At 50.5% G+C, this 17,388-nt stretch overlaps 4 protein-coding genes across 4 annotated transcripts; 2 read left to right on the top strand and 2 right to left on the bottom strand.

Moving 5' to 3' along the window:
- Nucleotides 1–451: 451 nt before the first annotated feature.
- N7539_003031 (uncharacterized protein) lies at nt 452–839 on the bottom strand (the record flags this gene model as incomplete). The annotated part of the gene is made up of 2 exons (XM_056932634.1): nt 452–697; nt 837–839. 2 exons carry the CDS (start codon nt 837–839, stop codon nt 452–454), a joined length of 249 nt encoding a protein of 82 aa, XP_056792593.1.
- Nucleotides 840–2,371: 1,532 nt separating this feature from the next.
- On the bottom strand, nt 2,372–4,009 carry N7539_003032 (putative hexokinase; the record flags this gene model as incomplete). Its single annotated transcript, XM_056932635.1, has 1 exon — nt 2,372–4,009. One exon carries the CDS (start codon nt 4,007–4,009, stop codon nt 2,372–2,374), a length of 1,638 nt encoding a protein of 545 aa, XP_056792594.1.
- A 5,195-nt stretch (nt 4,010–9,204) lies between these two features.
- Nucleotides 9,205–9,605, top strand: N7539_003033 (uncharacterized protein; the record flags this gene model as incomplete). The annotated part of the gene is made up of 2 exons (XM_056932636.1): nt 9,205–9,291; nt 9,336–9,605. The coding sequence occupies 2 exons, from the start codon at nt 9,205–9,207 to the stop codon at nt 9,603–9,605; spliced, it is 357 nt and encodes a 118-aa protein (XP_056792595.1).
- A 3,245-nt stretch (nt 9,606–12,850) lies between these two features.
- N7539_003034 (uncharacterized protein) lies at nt 12,851–14,968 on the top strand (the record flags this gene model as incomplete). Its single annotated transcript, XM_056932637.1, has 3 exons — nt 12,851–12,937; nt 12,990–13,208; nt 13,322–14,968. 3 exons carry the CDS (start codon nt 12,851–12,853, stop codon nt 14,966–14,968), a joined length of 1,953 nt encoding a protein of 650 aa, XP_056792596.1.
- Between the last annotated feature and the right edge of the window lie 2,420 nt (nt 14,969–17,388).

A 17,388-nucleotide genomic window follows, 5' to 3' on the forward strand; every position in this document is an offset into this window, starting at 1 on the left:
TTGCGGGACCTCGCTTCGTCTCATTCAAATCTCTGAACCCTCTGACCTCCACGCTCGAGAGAGCTATAGCGCTCACCAGAACCTACACATCTCAGTCAGCTTGGTCCGAGAACCCCCACGACATATTACTCAAGCATACCGCACAGCATAAGGACAGATGCTCTCGCCGCCAGAAGAAGTCCAAGTCGACTGTTCTCGGAGCGGCGTACCAGCGTGTGCCGCATTGATCATCAACCCATCACGAATGAAGATCCCGACACGAGCAACGCCGGTAGCGCAGTTCCCATTCTCACCTCCAAAAGAACAAACCAACCTTTTTGAGCCTGAGCCCAAGGAATGCGCCTACCTTGACTCTCTGGCATCGTACTGAGACTACGCATTGCGGGCAATTCTCTTGTTCAACGCCTGACAGAGCGAGTACTGCGTCGAACCCGAGCAATCAAAGCCACCACTAGAGGGACCGGCACAGCCTTGCCCCTCCACACGCATAGGAAAGATCCTTCTCTTTCTCGGGAGCCCCGACGATTGCTGCGCCAGAGCCATAGCCAGAGCCGGAACTGGAACCACCGCCGCTTGTACCGGTCTTCACGTAATCATCACTCACGTAACAGCCACCGGATGTCTTGTCCCAGAGCTCGTCCCCGCTGACCTCGATATCGGGGACCTGGCAGGTTGTGGTGAGATGAATGCGAGTCTTCTACGACCGGACAACAACATACCTGGGTTCCTGGACCCGAGCAACAGTGCAAGTCATCGGTCTTGACTGGTTAGGCCTTGACAGTGAATGGAAGACCGGCCAGAGAGAATGCGAGACGAGAAGTGAAAATCATTCTCACCATTAGCGAAGGTACCCCAGCATGAACAACAACAAGAAGATAGAAATTGAACGGGCGATCGAAAGGATAAAGCACATGTCAGATAAGAAAAACTGCTACTTGACTTCGCTGTAAATGTCCGACATCCTCATGACCACAGTCTCTTTTATACGTCTTAGCATTCGACCATCATCCCTCCTCTACCACGAGAAACGTCCGTCTTCTCTTCTATCCTAGGTGCCTACTCGTAAAATCGTACCTGAACCGGACAAAGGCCGGGCTGGCCACACTCGCAAAGAATACCACCCCAAGATGGAAACAACTGAACAATGTCAAGTTGGAACACTTCAAAGCCAAGTCATAGGGTGGCTTACTACGACTAGCTTAAGGTATTTAACTAGTAGCTGAGCTACTAGCGCTGAACGCGGAGCTAGCACTGAACAGGCCTAGCCCTCGCATGATGCAAGAGTTCCAACAACTTGGATAGAAAGTCAAAGTACGCATCCAGCCGGTTTGAGGTTTAAGGACCTACGGTACCTACCCAATCTCCCGCCGGCACCTACTAGTACTAGTACTACTGTTAGGTGAGGTAGTAGCTTCAAGTCCGAAGGTAGACGTTCGTGGACCTGCACTGGCTGGCTGAAGTACCTACTACACCTAATGTAGTAGCACTAGCACCCCACTGCACGGTACACGGTACATACTGCTGACTGCACATATATTTATCCATCCCTGAGCTAACTCTTCCTCATTCGACATCACTACTCCGTCAAGTCCACGATTCACCCAGACCTCAGCTCGTGCGGCTTTTAGTTCGACTTGTCGCCCAGCTAGACAGATTACCACGCAGACCGAAATCAATTGTTTTCATCTCTGCGTGGGCTGGAGGAGGTCGCTTCAGATGACGACCACGGCCAGCTTTGGAGAATACACCTTTAGATCGAAGCGTTCCATTTACGGTAGACATTACACCGTGCTTCGGCACAGTCACCCGTGGCGACGGACCGGACGATCGTGGACAGTCTCGGTAATAGTCGCCTAGTTTTTGTTTTTCCCTACTGGAGAGAACTATGAGATGGGATAGAGCGATTGAAGAAGAATAGATTGACTGCCCCCTCGGAGGGCTTGAATACCCAGACGGATTATTAAACCCAAAGCCACCCATGTCAATTGAACGCGTAAAAAGCATTGAAGGGGGGAATCAAAAGAAGACGTTCCACGAAAAGAGATCACATATCCGTGTGCTCATTGTGCACATGCATCAAGTAAAATGACGAAAAGTAACACCGATAAAATGCATAACCCAAGAGGTCCGAAGAAGATGATAAGAGAGACCAAGCAGCATATCCTGCTTGCAACGAGGAGGCCACGTGCCCAGGACAATGGCACGCGTATTGAGAGGTGGAACATCAACTGAGGAATAAGGAAGAATTGCAGAGACCAAGAATCAATCATGAAAAAGAGCCAGAAGATGGAACCAGTCTAAAGCCACGATTGCAGCAGAGCTCTACAGAAAGAGCATCGATTTCGATTTTTCTGACCAATGTTCCTGATAATCATGACTTTTGCGCTGGAGCGTCTGCAATGGCGACGGCCACAGCCACGGCGGCACCAAGAATAGCACTCTCAGGCGCAGCTTCCAAGCGAATGGCCGAGCCCACAGTGTGGTGAGACTCTGCAGAAAGTCGATCCAGATAGGTTTGACAAGTATCTCGGAAGCCGGGGTATTTGTTAATCACCGTACCGTCGCAGGCGATCGAGACAGCCTTCTCGGTATCATCGCTTTCCACGACTGTGACTTCAGATGTACTCTTCACCAAATCGTCGGGCGTGGAGAGTGTCGTGGGGCATTCAACCTCATTGCGCAGGCACCACATGCTGTGAATGGCAGTTGCGAGGTAACCGGCGGCACGCCGCGAGACGACCTGGCAGACCCGGCGAAGGAAACGCAAGTCCTCGATGGGAGGGAAGCTCGGGAAGGTGTGCAGTTTTTGCAGTAAAGCGGCAGAGGCAGACATGGAGGCGGAAGAGTCATCTTCAATGCAAGCAACGATGCTCGTGTCAAACGAGTACGGCTCGCGCATAGAATGCGGAAGCTCCCCGCCGAACAGGCCTGCTGTTTCAACGGCCTCGACGATGATGAGGCGGACAATTTCACCAAGATAACGACCTGTGATCATGTATTCGAGTGGCTGATAGTCAGGGCGCAAGTGTGTACGGTTGAGCACCTCGTCCCATCGGGTCATGGGAAGCACACCACCACCAAACATGCTCATCTCGCTGTTGATAATCACATGCTTGGCGTAGTCAAACCAGCCCTCGGGACGCACGCCAAATTTACTTCGGCCGATCTCAGTGACTGGGAAATGGATGGCCATGTTGGTGCCAGTGCCCAGGATTAAGGACATGCGAGTCTTAGGTTCCACATAGGCGCGAGACAGCAAGGCCGCGGAACTGTCGTTGACAATCGCCGCCATGGAGACGTTCAGACTGCGCTTCCGACAGGACTGAATCAGCAAGTCACCCAGCTCCTGTCCCACGGTACCTTCGGAGCAATGGAAGCCTTTGCCCATGTGGATCATCAATCCGCTGCCCAGTGAGGTCTGGTCAATGGGGAAAGACCACGACAAGCCCATGGGTAGTGCCATCTCGCCCCGACCATAGTCTGTACCAACATCCTGCAACATCTTCTCAATGTGTCCTGCCATCCAGTCGAAGAATTGTGTGCCTTGCAGAAGCTTGACGGTATTATCGATGTAGCACGAGGCCACTTTCACAATGCGCATCTCAGCGTCCCGTCCGTGCAGTTCGATCAGCGCCACACGGAAAGTCGAGCCGCCCACATCCAGCGCGAGGAACGTGCCTTTCTCGGAACCGGTAGGTAGAGCGTGATTGTAGGACGGAAGCATACAGACGGGGCTTTGCTGGAGACACACCCGGAATTGTGCGCGGATCTTCTTCGACATCTCCAGCATGGTGGGAGTCGACAGCGGGGTTGTAAAAAGGGTCTCGACTTCCTGAGCGAAATCGTCCAGCGCGCGTCGGCGCCAGTGAGCCCCAACAAATGGCTTGCGCTTCCTGCGCGAAAGACCGCGGAATAGTGACGGAAACAGGATCATGGCTTCCAGGGCAGTGACCACATTATTGAAGAGCTCCTGTAATCGGTGCAGGACCTTGATGAGTGGGGCCGACATGGCCGGCTAAATCGATAGACGCACTAGAGGTCGAGAGAGAGAGAGGGACAGGCCGTGTTCGAAGGTAATGTTCGAAGGCGGAGAGATCACAAGCCCAGCTCTGCGAAAGAGGGTGACCGACGTAGTAAGGCGGGTGTGTTATTGTCGAGTGTAGAGGAATCGGAAGTATGGGTTGCGGTGGAGTCTCAGTTCATCCTGCATGGGCCGAACGGAGCGCAGTGGGTGTGCTTTGAATAGAAAAGCAGTCGATCGAGAAAAGGTGCAGCTGCGAAGTGAAGGTTCATGTGGGTGGAAAACAACCACCGAGATCCATGAGGAAGTGAAGAAAGAAGAAAGAAAAAAGAGCCGTAAGGTGACACTCCTTGCGGAGAGAGTACAGTGGTAGTGTTGAGGGTGGATCGATAGCGTAGTAAAGGTAGCAGTGGTACTTGTTAGTGGCAGCCGGCGCAGGCGCAACACCGGTCGTACTGGAGGTACTGGAGGTACTGGTGACTCGTGGGTCGCGACAGTTCCGTGTTCACTGTACTCCAAAACTGGGGTTACGGGGGACAAACGGCTCCAGGGCCAAGTGGGTGGTGGTTAAACTCCCCTCACGAACCCGCTCATAAAGTATCAATGAGTGACATAAGACACGAGACGAGACCCTACCCGACTCCACTGCAGGTGGCTACGTGACGGGCAACAAAAGGGAGTCTGGGAGGCAGCTGTGGGAGGTTGAAGCATGGATCAACACTGGCCCATTCTTGGCCACCACTGTAGTGTTACGGTGCAACTCGAACGCCCTTGCGGTGGTCATGTCGGGGAGGAAGAAGGCGGTCTCACGTATGGTATTGTTATGGAGTCAGGGTCACCGGGCGGTGAGTCTCCAATTTCTGAGCCTCATTAAGGATCTTGCCTCCCCAGTGCTCTATATGATTGGATCACAGGATCTCATCTTACGAGATTTCAGTTACGAGTCTTTCGCATTGATCGTCACATTTGGTCGGTGCATTGCGGCTCGATGGCAGAAAAAAAAGAAAAATAAGAAATCCAAAAAATGATGGCCGAAAATCAAAAATCTCACACACACCAAACTTTAAAAAAAAAAGACCGAGTTAGACTGAAAAAAGTAGGTTAAACTCGGCACTTTAATTTTGTACTGAGGGTTCACGTTCCTCGATGGTTATCTGAAGATGGTCCTACTGAGGGGATCGGCCATGATCTTGTCCCTGCCGCATCGGCACTGAGCAGTAACAATATCTCTCAGCAAGCGTACGACCGAATCTAGAACCCAGGGCTGCATAACCGACTACACAGGGTGACACTATTGACATTCATTCACATGCGTATAGGTTGCGATGACCAGCGTCCAGGACACAAGAGGACTAGGGTTTGTGACATTCCACTGCGCGGCATGCCCCATACTTGGTTTCGATGCCCCCCTTGAGTGCAACGGTGGTAGTCGGCCCAACCGGTCGGGACGGTTACACTCATGTGGGGCCACCTCTCCAATCACGTGTGAAGATCACAGAGGGGGGGGGGGGGGGGGGCGGTAAAGGAGTGAGCACCTGAGCAGCGAGAAAGGGGACACAAGTGGTACGGAGAGGGACAGGAGATTCAACATTCATCAATTGATTACCACGTTTGCAATGTGCAATTGTGCACGCTTGGTCCGTGATATGTCTGCCCGGGCAGATGTAGTAGTAGCAGACTACCAGGAGTCCAGTACACATTAGTTACACATTGACACAGTAGAACTAGAAAGGTTCGCAACGTTGGCCCGAGTCCCGGTTCGACAGGGGCGTCTGTGCCGAGAGGTGACCCCGACCCCGAGTGGTACATCCACGCAACACTGTTTGATGATTATCCGCCTCCACTCCTCACAACACCAGGACTTTCTGATCTGACACCAGGATAGTCTGGAACTGGAACATGGCCCATCTTGCTGATCATCATATTTCCTGGTGCTGCTGGCAGGTGTTCGGGAAGAGTCGATCTTCACTACTGCCAATGCCTTGCTCTCGCATGAGGGTCCTCTGCCATGTAGGTATCTGTCCTCGATTGGTTGTGAACTTGTGACTCCATTGACCATTTCTGCTGTGACTGTCCGAGGCGATGTACTTCCCTGCAATTGGGTACCACTGTCATTCTCTTCTCTCCATGTTCCCCTCTCACCTGGGCAACATGCCCCGACGTGAAACTTGTGATTACGGGTGTGGGTTGCATCGAGTTGCAACCATGAATTTTACGGGTATAAGTGATGATTGTCGCACTCGCAGGAGACTCGCAGGGATCAGATCTCATTTTCGTCACGTGAGCCAGCTCCTCCACGGAGGGTCAACACTTCCCCGAGATCTCCCTTTGGACAATGCCCTAGTCAATTATATGGTCAGCTTGAGGAATGCCCACTGCTCCTATCGACGAACACGAGACAATGAGCCTGCAGACTCTTCACGGATAGATTAGACTCACAGCAGCTGACAAATGCATATCAGTGTCTTAAGTCCGAGTTGTGTTGTTGTACTGGCCAGAAGGACTGATATCGTTCGATACGGAGACGACTCTGGCAGTATTGTGGCTGTGTGTTGACAAACGTGAAGGAAGAACAAAGCTCTGATCTCTCCTTGTGGCTCTTTGAGAGAGAGTAGAGGCGCCGTTTACATCTGCGAAGGGGCATCCTCCAGGGTCAAGGAGCAGAAGGAAGCTGATGACATCCCAGAGGACAGCATCATTCCTCAAAGACTGTCTTTCAACACCGCGGCCGGCGGAACACATGGTACATTGCATGACGATGCTTCAAGAGAGGCAGCAGGTCGCCAGCACTTAATGTATGGACTTACAGTCCCCTGTGTGAATACATTCAGTCGGTCGTAGACAACGGAAACGATCCCGCTGGGCAAGATGGTCTTGTTACTTGACAGAGATACTGATCCGCTGAACGAGGACTTGTAGCCGAGCTTTTGATTCCAGACACGTTCAAGAACGTCGATCCAGTACATGTTAGCGTAGTGCTCAGACTGAGAGCACAGAGCCGTTGCAAGCCCTGAGCTTCTCGTCTAGGGCGGCCCAAACGGGAACGAACGTATTGTTAGCACATGCACTCAGACAGAGTAAGCTCAGAAGCTACACAAAGTAGTGGCACGGCTAACAGGAGTATGCACATTACCCTAGCTCGTTCTGTGGACATAAATTCAGCACTCGTAGGCTGAATACTAATCATACGGATCTCTTTGTGCGGTCTCTTGGAAAGCTTTTTGGAGGCTTTTTGGAGGGTTCTTTCAAATCACACTTCTGAGGATTTCCTTTCTATTGTTCTCCGTAGAATCACGTTGGCTCCAACCTTGAAAGGCTCTAATCACTCGACGTACCCGACTCGTCGAGATCTCCACATCAAAAGCTTATCTACCTGACGACAGTGATCGGTCGTCGGCCAATCCGTGACCCAATACTTCAATTCAGCGTCGTCTGAACAACATCTGTGAAATACCTGATGAGATATGACTACAAATGTAGGGGCAGCCACCCGATATGAGAGAGGGATGAGGCTGATATTGCTACGGAGGAAAGATTCTATCCAAGCTATGGACTGCGGCGAGCGGCGGGATCACATGGCATACGAACAATATCATGAGATAAATGTGCTATGGAATCTCATGCTACTATACTAAACTCCTGATAGTCTTGCGGATTGATGTTGGTGACCGAGCTGAGCTTAGAATGGGAAGACGGCTGTTTACTCCGAATGCCAAGAACCTGATCATCTTCGAAGATACCTCTCGAATCGGGTTTGCCATGACAGACAATGGCAACGAACCACCGAAGGCTTTTTGCTACATAGTAACTTGTTTCTTATCTGGAATCGACTATATAACACAAACTTAGATTGTCTCCTCCATGACACTGACAGCTGCAGCTTTTTCATTTCTTACTGCAGGCAGGACCCTCAACAAAATGACAACCCACTCGAAAGACTAGGTCAGTAAATCTGCCTTTTTAGAGCTCTATTTCGAGAAACTCAAGCTCGAATTTGCCAGTAACAGAGTCCATTCACTTATCATAATAAATTGTTGAGTCCAAACCGTAGTCACCTTGGACCAATACATCTATCGATTGGAGATTTCATCATGACTACGGCATGCTCCGTCTGCGAATTGCATCAAAACAGCTACTTGCTTTCAGCTCTGCTCCCCTAGCGCCTCTAAGTGATATTATTGTCGAAAACTTGACGTCTATTGGTAGAGTTATTCAGACAGAAGTAGCGTAGCCTTCTTGATGCGAATTCTTCTAGTCGCCAATTTCGGACTTAGAAAGTGGGTGTCAAGAGTGAGCTTCTGCCAGACTGTATTTCTTGCCCGGCTACAACATAAAAGCTAGGTAGCTCGCGCCTACGAAGATGTCCCAATATCAACTGTCTTCTATCCATGGTTCAAAGTCACCCCTCGGTCTTTTCTAGACTCAGCCGGCATCCGCTATTGGCAGTTCTTCATGTTCGACACCCTGACGGGATCACTGCAGTGACAATTGCCTGATTGAAAATCGGAAGCAACCGCTGGAAACATCCATACGACATCTCTCAAATCACAAATATCTCCATGTCTAACATCTTAATGATATACCTACCTCTATGACAAAAATTGCTTCATTTGAAAGCGGGCACACCTGTTGGAAGCGTCTAGCACCTCTCATCACTAGCTCCCCTCCATTATCTATACGTCACACCTCATTTCATTCATCCTCTTCTTCTACTTCCCTCCCTCTTTTAAACCAGGGTATCACCGCGGTTTCAGCTCACTTAGGTACGGCTAAGCTACTCTCATAAAAGATTCTATTCACCACATCTTCGACAAAGCTGAGTTTCAAGTACCGTCTGCTTGAGACTTCCGTCACACTCAGCCTCCTACTACCACCCCCAAGAATTCCACTTCCGTACGAAGACCAACTCACTTCTTCACTGTACAAGCTCCGGAGACTTCGAAACCTACAGTGAGGCAATACTATAGTGAAACGAGGGATAGTGAGTATTCGATTGGTGTGATGCACTACACCTCATGGCAAGATCTGCAGATCGACTGTAAAAAACCCAGGGGACTGTTTCTCGAACCGTCGTATTACCTCCTCTTCCCAAGATCAGATTCGCGCTTCGAGCTTCCGATGATCCGGTTCATTTCTCCTTTCGACACACAGCTCTACCGCTACAGAGACCGTCACTGTTCGAGATGGCGAAGATCAGCATCATCTCCAACGAGCTCATGGACCCCATCGCGTCTTACTTGGGCAAGAATGATGAGTCTACCTTAGTCATAGTGAATAGGCCCTGGTATAAGCCGTTCACCTCTGGTCTCTTTAGAGATGTGTCGCTCGGGCGCGCGGATTAATTCGACTTCCGTGTTTAGGGTTCCACCATCGCGGAGCACCTGCAAATCCGTCAACTGGCCGTATACATGACCCAGAATCTGGCTCTGGGACAATCGATTCGTTCTTTGAGAAGCTAGATACAGAGCACAGGGATAACAATGAGCGCAACCAGCCACCGGGGACTCCGTCCGAGGAGAGCTACCGAGCTGTGATGATGCCCCATGATCAAGGATATCAGGCATGGAACCGAGCGGGACCCTAACAGCGAGAAGTTCATACATGAACAGGAGCGCGGACATGCGATCTTTGATCAGTGTAGATATCTGCCTTCAGAAGGATTTAAAGATGCATGACTGGCGTTCCATTTCTGGCAGTCTACTCAAAGAATCTACACCAAACGTCTATTGGGCTCAACAAGGCGTGCCCTAACTGCCGGCAATCACTTGACGACATTCGCCTACCGAGGTCTGAAGTGGGCAGAGAATCCCCAACTTGAAGTTCTTCCGCGTTTGTCCACTGTATTGCTGAGACATCCACGGTCTAGAACCCGTCTTCACCCATGAACCCTTTTTGGGCCGCTGAGACTCATCTTCCGTATACCTTCTCGGCGGCCTCTAAAGACACGCATCGACTGCAAATTCAACGGATTGGAAGTCCAAACGCCCCTGAGCCTTTCGATTGCAAATTTGAACTTGGAGAGTCAGACAAAAAGAGCGAGTTGCATCCCTCAGATCGCAGAGAGGTGCGAGCCACTGAAGTCGCTTGTCTTTGTTCAGCATGACAACACTGGGCAACCCCAAACTGGTCCTGACATCCCATTCAATTATCAACCAGTGCCTAAAAAGCACATACGCTCCGCCATCTAAACCTGAGCGTCGCCGTGAACCATCACCAAGCGCGTGAAATTGATGTCCTACATCGCTTCTCTAGAAGGCTTGCCTAGTTCATGTCTCTGGAAAGCCTTCGCATGTGCAGGAAGAATTTGATGCCTCTGCGCGAAGAAACAGCCGAGAAACCCGCAGTGTCACTTTGGCAATTTCTGCTTAGCCCCATTTGTTATCTATTCATTGACGACTGCTGCCTTGGCAAATGCGGGTTACTGATGAGGAATTTAGCAGGATTTTTATGGCGCCGGCGCTACAGCTTCCCCGAAGTCGAGGCACTGGCGCTTCGGTTTATCTCTTCATGGGTGTGATGCCATCCGAGGGGCAGGTTGGGATACCCTATTCATGCACAGAATTCAAAGGTCCCACAGTTGATTCTACATACAAAGATCTTGTTCGCCAGGTAATAAAGTAGGCACGTGCAATCGGGCTGAACATCAAAGCCCACGAACTTTCTGGCTGGCAGCATCCCGGCTTCCGCTTCCTTAATTACTGTCGCAGTAGAAGAGCGGCCTATGTGGATAGGTACTCAGCTCGGTGCCCATTTTCGCCTAGTCCTATCTGCCCGTTCTTCGTGAAATCTACATTACCGGCATGATTCTTGATCGAAATCTCATAGTTGCAGTAGGCCTTGCGAGCGCGGCTTCTATGGCCTGCGATTGTGATGAGCCTCGAGAACGATGATGATAAAGGCACTTACATTCGAAGCTCATTACACGCCTCAATTACAAGAACTATCAATCCAGTGACCCTAAAGATCCGTATTCAAGCTTTAGTAAACGGGCGATAGCTTTGGATCGGGCGAATGGCTCAATTCAATAAGACTCGGTTACGGGAAACTGCGAGAGGCATCTCCTTAGCTCCTTGAGACCCAAATATGTTCAGCCCGACGCCTGATAGGATCCGTATATGGTCAAACAGCCCGCTGGAAGCATGTAGACAGGACATCCGATCACTAGCTCAAGTCTCAATGTTATCAGAGATATTATAATGGGAGGAGTGGGTTGTCCCGTCTCAGCTTTTCTATAGATCGTTGTCACGTGTTGAATCAAGAACGCGGTCATCTTTTGCCATGTGAGGTCTTTGATTGTCTCGAAAGGGATCTACGCGCGTCTTCCTGTCTGCTCAACGACTAATTCTCTCTTTGTCAGGTGCGGCCTGCTCCAGGACTTACGGAGAAGTATCCGAGTTGACCTCTGCTGTGCCTGTGAGCTTTGTCTAATATCTGGAAATTGTACAGAAAAGAGAAATCTGCAACATGCCTATTCGGTGAAGGTGAGCTTCCGGAGGGAGAGTAGATTAGATACCCATTCGATTATAGATTCAGGTGAGCGTGTACGGATTTCCCCCGAATGTTCACTCTTTGACATTCTGGCGATCTTTGTGACAGTCTTTCTGTTGGTCTTTCAGCTGATCACTCCTCTCAATCGGCTCTGGTGGGGGCTGGACATGCCAGGTCAAACCGGTGCTGTTTGGGAATATTAAACGGGAGTTCCACGGTCCGCCTAAGGTAAGACCAGACTGCCGGGGACTTGTTGTTGAGGATGCGCCTTTTCATCTCACTAGGACCTTTGCATATGCAAGCTAGCGACAAAAGGTCTTTCCTGCTGGAGTGGCTAAGTCCTGAGATCTATAGTTATCGGTCCAAGCGAGCCCTCGAGGGTGTCCGAGCTCACGCCCGTGCTTTGCTGCGCGGAGTCGGCTCCATAAAGTCAATTCCCACCGCAAAAAGCGGAAGAGGTACAACCAGAGATTGACTGTGATCGATACACGTGATTGATCTGTAAATCGTTCCTACAGTACAATGCTGATTGAGATTCAGATCCGTCACGCATGCTGGATGTGGTTTGTTTTCAAGATCGACACCTTCAATCGAGTCTCCCGAACTCGGCCATGGATACGAAGTCGCGCCCAGCTGTCGTCATGGCGGGAAAATAATCAGGAGGAGGACGCGAGGCCGCTGACGCCTCGCAGAGGGACTTCCCCCACTGCTTTTTCGCCCGCTTGCCAGTCAGTGAATCGCAAACCCTCCGGGCTCCACCGTTCGAAACAATGCCAAGGCCGGCCCTGAGGGATTCCTGGCTTGTTGTGGTGCTCCGCATCTGTTCCCCTGAGTCTCCAGTCCCGTCTCTGAGTCTCTAATCATTGACAAGTGGACTCGCCCTGACGCCGTTGACGCGGTTGGCCCAGATCGTTGTCCAAGTGTCCACTACTCGCAGCCCTGTCCCAGTGTCCTCCTCCTGGCGAGCGGAACTTGGTCAAAAATCGTGCCGCGGACCTCCTGGTCTATTCTATCCAAGTGGAGGGGGCCTCCACTTGGGGTTAGAGTCTCTCACCCGGCCTTGCGACGCCGTTCATGATCGCGTTGACGAGACACGACACTAAAGTCAGAGGAAAGTCTCCTCCGGCCGCGACGGCAATCTCGCTTTCGTTCCGCAGAAACAGTCTGATCGCCAAGTCTGATTCATAACTCGCTCTCTTCTCACCCTCCGCGTCGTGTGCGGACTTAGCTCCTTGTCCTTCCTCGTTTCCCCCTTCTCTGCGCGCGCATCGGGCTCGTCGTACCCTCATACCGAGCCACGTTTTGGGAGACATTCTCTCCCAGCCACTCCTTTGGCCTACCATGTTTTTTGTCGGAGCATTGTCATTGCTATTATTGCAATCAACGAATGCGCAGCGTCATGACGCTGATTTGATGTCCTTTGTGACTGTGAGTAGCGACAATTTTGGACTACTTAAGTCACACTGCGCCGATTGCGCAGCTTAGGATTGTTGTCGCTCGAATGCTAACACCTCCCGTTGTTTTTCTTGATCAGCTTCCCGAAGTACGCGCCTTGAAATGGGAAATCACACATCATGACCTCACAAGAGCCGCTCCGGGGTACTGGTTTGTGGCACCGTACGGACAAATTAGCCCAGAAGAGCCTACCAAGAAATACCAGCAATACCAGGTTGGCCCGTATATTTACGACAGCGATGGTGTACGTCAAGATCAATCTTAACCCAGAAGCTAGTCATTTTCCTTTCACAATGAGATGGATGACTCGGAGAATGTGAGTTCAATTGCTGACGCGCCAGCTATTTGATTGAACAGATGTTAATCTGGGCGGGAGCACCACTTTACGATAACCGAAATGTCTTCGACTTCCGGCCCGTCACCAACATCGATGGAGAAACGCATCTCTCGTTCATTGTCAACTGGGATATCGACTACTCGAACAAAGGCCATGGAGTAGTGTTGGACAAGAATTACAAGGTCGAGAAAGACGTGAATATGCTGCTCGACGTCCACGATTTCAACATGCACGAGTTCAACGTCTTGCCCGGTGGTAAATCGGCGCTAGCATGCACCTACAGAGAGCAAGAGGTGAATCTGGCGGACTTTGACCGACCGGAAGAAATGGGCTGGGTGGTCTCGGGTGGATTTGTGGAAATGGACCTGGAGACCAACGAGATTCTGGCTCAGTGGGATTCCTTGGACAAGATTCCGCTCCACGAATCCGTTCTTGTTGGTCAGTCGGATGCGCCAGCTGGCCAACCAGGCTGGGATTATGTGCATATCAATGCCGTGGACAAGAATGAAGCCGGAGACTACATCATCTCCATGCGCTTTACCGACACCATCTACGGAATCTCAGGCGAAGATGGCCGCATTATGTGGCGTCTCGGTGGGCGGGAGAGCGACTTTGAAATGGATTTTACCTTCTCGAAGCAGCATGATGTCAAATTCGTGTCATCAAACGGAACGCATCATGTGATTTCCTTCTTGAACAATGCTTCGTTTGAACAGAGTAACGAGGAGAACCTTTCGTCCGCGCTCTTTGTTGAACTCGACACGACTGCGATGACTGCCCGGGTGGTCAGGCGCGTCAACCGCCCCGACAGTGGGCTGACGCGTCTCCGCGGCAGTGTTCAGCTGCTTCCCAACGACAATGTCTTTGTCGGCTGGAGCGAGTGGGGCTATCAAAGTGAACATGCGCCCAACGGAGATCTCCTCACGACGGCTCGCTTTGCCTCTGAGCGCTATTCGACCTACCGCGCTTATAAAGGCGAGTTTGTTGGTCGGCCGACTTCACCCCCAGACGTTGTCGCCTCTGTCTATGGTACCCGTAACGATGACACCACTACCCTGATCCATGTCAGTTGGAACGGTGCAACTGATATTGCTCGATGGAACTTTTATGCCCGCGCTCACGCACAAGGCTCTTCCATTCTGATCGGCCATGCCGAGAAGCACGACTTCGAAACCATGTACATCCTAGATGGCTACATGGATTGGATCACTGCAGAGGCGATCGACAAGGACGGCAAAGTTCTAGGGACCTCACAAGTCATTCGAAGCGAGGTGCCGCAAAATTGGAAAGCCGTGGGCTTCACAGGCTCAACAATGGGCCCCACACCAGATGACCCGGCTGTCATCGCAGCAATCGACAAGAGCAATACTCACCCATCCTCCTCTGGTGCGAAGGCCGAGGATCAGGCATCCACCGGCTCATCAGGTTCGTCGTCCGCATACGCAGATGCCAAGGAGGTCGCCAAAGCTGTGAACCAGGCTTATCAAGTGGTTCGCAATGTGGGCGCGTTGCTCGTTTTGATCCTTCTTGTCTGCATTGTCGCAGGCATAGTAGTTGGCGTGCGTTTCATCACCAATCGCCGCAAGACGAGATCCTACCAGCATGTCCCCGCTGAGGAGGGTATGCCCGTGGAAGCGATTCCATTGCGCTCACAAGGCCCGGAATGATGATTGTGTTACCTACACTTTTCCGCGGCCTCGCCCAGATCCTCCTTTCCTTTTTTTTATCTGTTGTTTCGTTGCATGGTCATCAGCGTTGCATATTTCATGATACCTTCCTGTCATATCCTTTGCGGATTTTTTTTAGTTCGACCAATTGCTTTTCGTCGATGTGGCCGCGAGTACAGGAAAGCCTACTGCAAAGACAAGCATAATTGAATGCTGTTCCCCTAGTCGGCAAGGGAAAAATCATTCGACCTAATGAGGTTCAAAATCTGCTTTTATCCAAGCCGGTCATGTCATTTTCATGTATATCATACCCAGCAGGCGTTTTGATTATCATTCTTCGCGTGTTCCGTCTTCGCCTCCTGTTTGTTTCCAGTACCTAGACTACCATGGATATGCACGAGGGTTGATTCAGGAGCCTCGAGAGCATTCTTGTATTCTTATCTAGTTACACCCATGCCATCTCAAACATCAGTGGTGATGGATTCCTGCTGTACTTGATCAGATTGACAGCATTTATCTGGCTGACCTCCACTCTCAGCGCGACATGTCAGTCCTTATCCAACCAAGAGATTGCCTACACTAAAATAGACCCCAAACCTAAACCGCCTGAATATCGTTATGACAACTCGGTCATGGGAGGGGGAATGGATCCGGTTCCAGGTCGCAGGCAGGAACTTGGAGATGCATTTTTCCGGTGCCACCCTCCGCCCCATTGTTTGGATGGTTCTGCCTCACCATCGAGGAATCTGCCGACTCACCACCGAGAGACCTACAAACCCATATGTTAGATAGCCTCTCTTCCTCCCCATACCTTTCACACCAATCAAGTTGTGTTTCACCTTTCTCTTTTCCTACCAGTAGATCGATATCTACGGATAGGTTATGAGCCCTGTGTAGCGCGCTGGTGAGGGTATTCGCATATCCTCATCATCCTACAGCGCCGCTGTCGAATACGCCACAAAGCGCGTTATTCGATGCGTTCCTGACGCACTTCAACACAGTCAGCAGTCAGCGCAACCGCGATCATCACATCATCAACCTCATAAGGCTGGGGCTACCTACTCATCTCTTCAGGGGGGAGAGTTAGAATACCCTCCTGTTCCAACAGTACAACGAATAGGTTTCCTATTATTACCGCCAGGGGGGCAACCCGGCTGCCTTCGTTCACAAGTGGAAACGACTGCTTCAGGAAGCGCAGCAGTTGGATCCGAATATCATTCGTGCCTCATGGCAACGGGCTCAATTTGTGTATGCGATCAGCATGCACCCAGGCACTGAATCTTTGGTTACTCGTCTTCGGCCTAACCTGGATGATGCGCATATTTTGGAAGATATGATTGCCGAATTCCAATCATTTGAGTCTTGGCGTCATCATTATTTGGCTATGGCCACATCTGCGAAGGAGAATTCGAATTCGAATACAGCAGGCCATACTTCGAAACATTCAAAGTCTCAGGACAAGAAGAACGATTCGAACGAAAAGCACTCAAAGAAGAGCCATAATAAGTAATGCCATTTCCACAAGCAGAAAGGCAATCATACCACTTTCGAATACTTCAGAAATCCCAAAGGCAAGAGGTCATATGGTTGTATCCTTTCCTGAAGGAGCTTGAATTTAAGGTGTTCCTAGATCTCACGGCCCTATCTGTCTTGCGGAAAATCCTGAATTCCACCAACGTACGAAGCACATTTGATGTGAAATATCACCACATTCGCCATCAAGCCTCCAAGGGAGTCTGCAAATTTGAACGCGTCCCTACAGAGGAACAGGCTGTAGACGGCTTCACCAAACCTCCTGGAAAGATTCAACATGGCTCCACAACATTAGATAGCCTCTCTTCCTTCCCATACATTTCACACTAATCAAGTTGTGTTTCACCTTCCTCTTTTACTTCCAGTAGATGGATATCTACAAATAAGCATGGGTTAGGATTCATGAACTTCCAAGCAGTCTGTCTTTCGCGAAGGATCTGCAACTGAGTGCATTATCTTGAGACCAAGCGTAGAGATGTAGTCAAGTGCATCTCTTAATGTATCGGCCCAAGGGAGAAGCTGGAGGATCCGCGTTCGTATGCCCTGAAACTGAGCTTCTTTGAAGTCAGGCTCATGCGGTTCAGCATGGATTGATACAGTGCATTCACTTACACCTGCACGATCTATCAATTACTGACAGCCTCCCAGCAACCGCGCATGTTACCGTGCAGTAGTGACTTGATCGACTTCGATCTCCAGTAGACCGATTCGCAACTATAGGATGGGTCGATTGTCGTGATGCATTCGGCCTCGAAAACTGATATTCTACCTTGATCGCGTTGAGACGCGATTGTCATGTTGACTGCGGTCTAATTTTTCTCAAGTATTGCTGCCATCCATACTATAAGAAACTTTTTTTTTTTTTGCATGAAGTGCTTCTACTAGGT

This window comes from Penicillium diatomitis, assembly GCF_028827545.1.
Source record: "Penicillium diatomitis strain IBT 30728 chromosome Unknown utg000003l_segment0_segment0, whole genome shotgun sequence".
NCBI classification, from domain to species: Eukaryota; Fungi; Ascomycota; class Eurotiomycetes; order Eurotiales; family Aspergillaceae; genus Penicillium; species Penicillium diatomitis.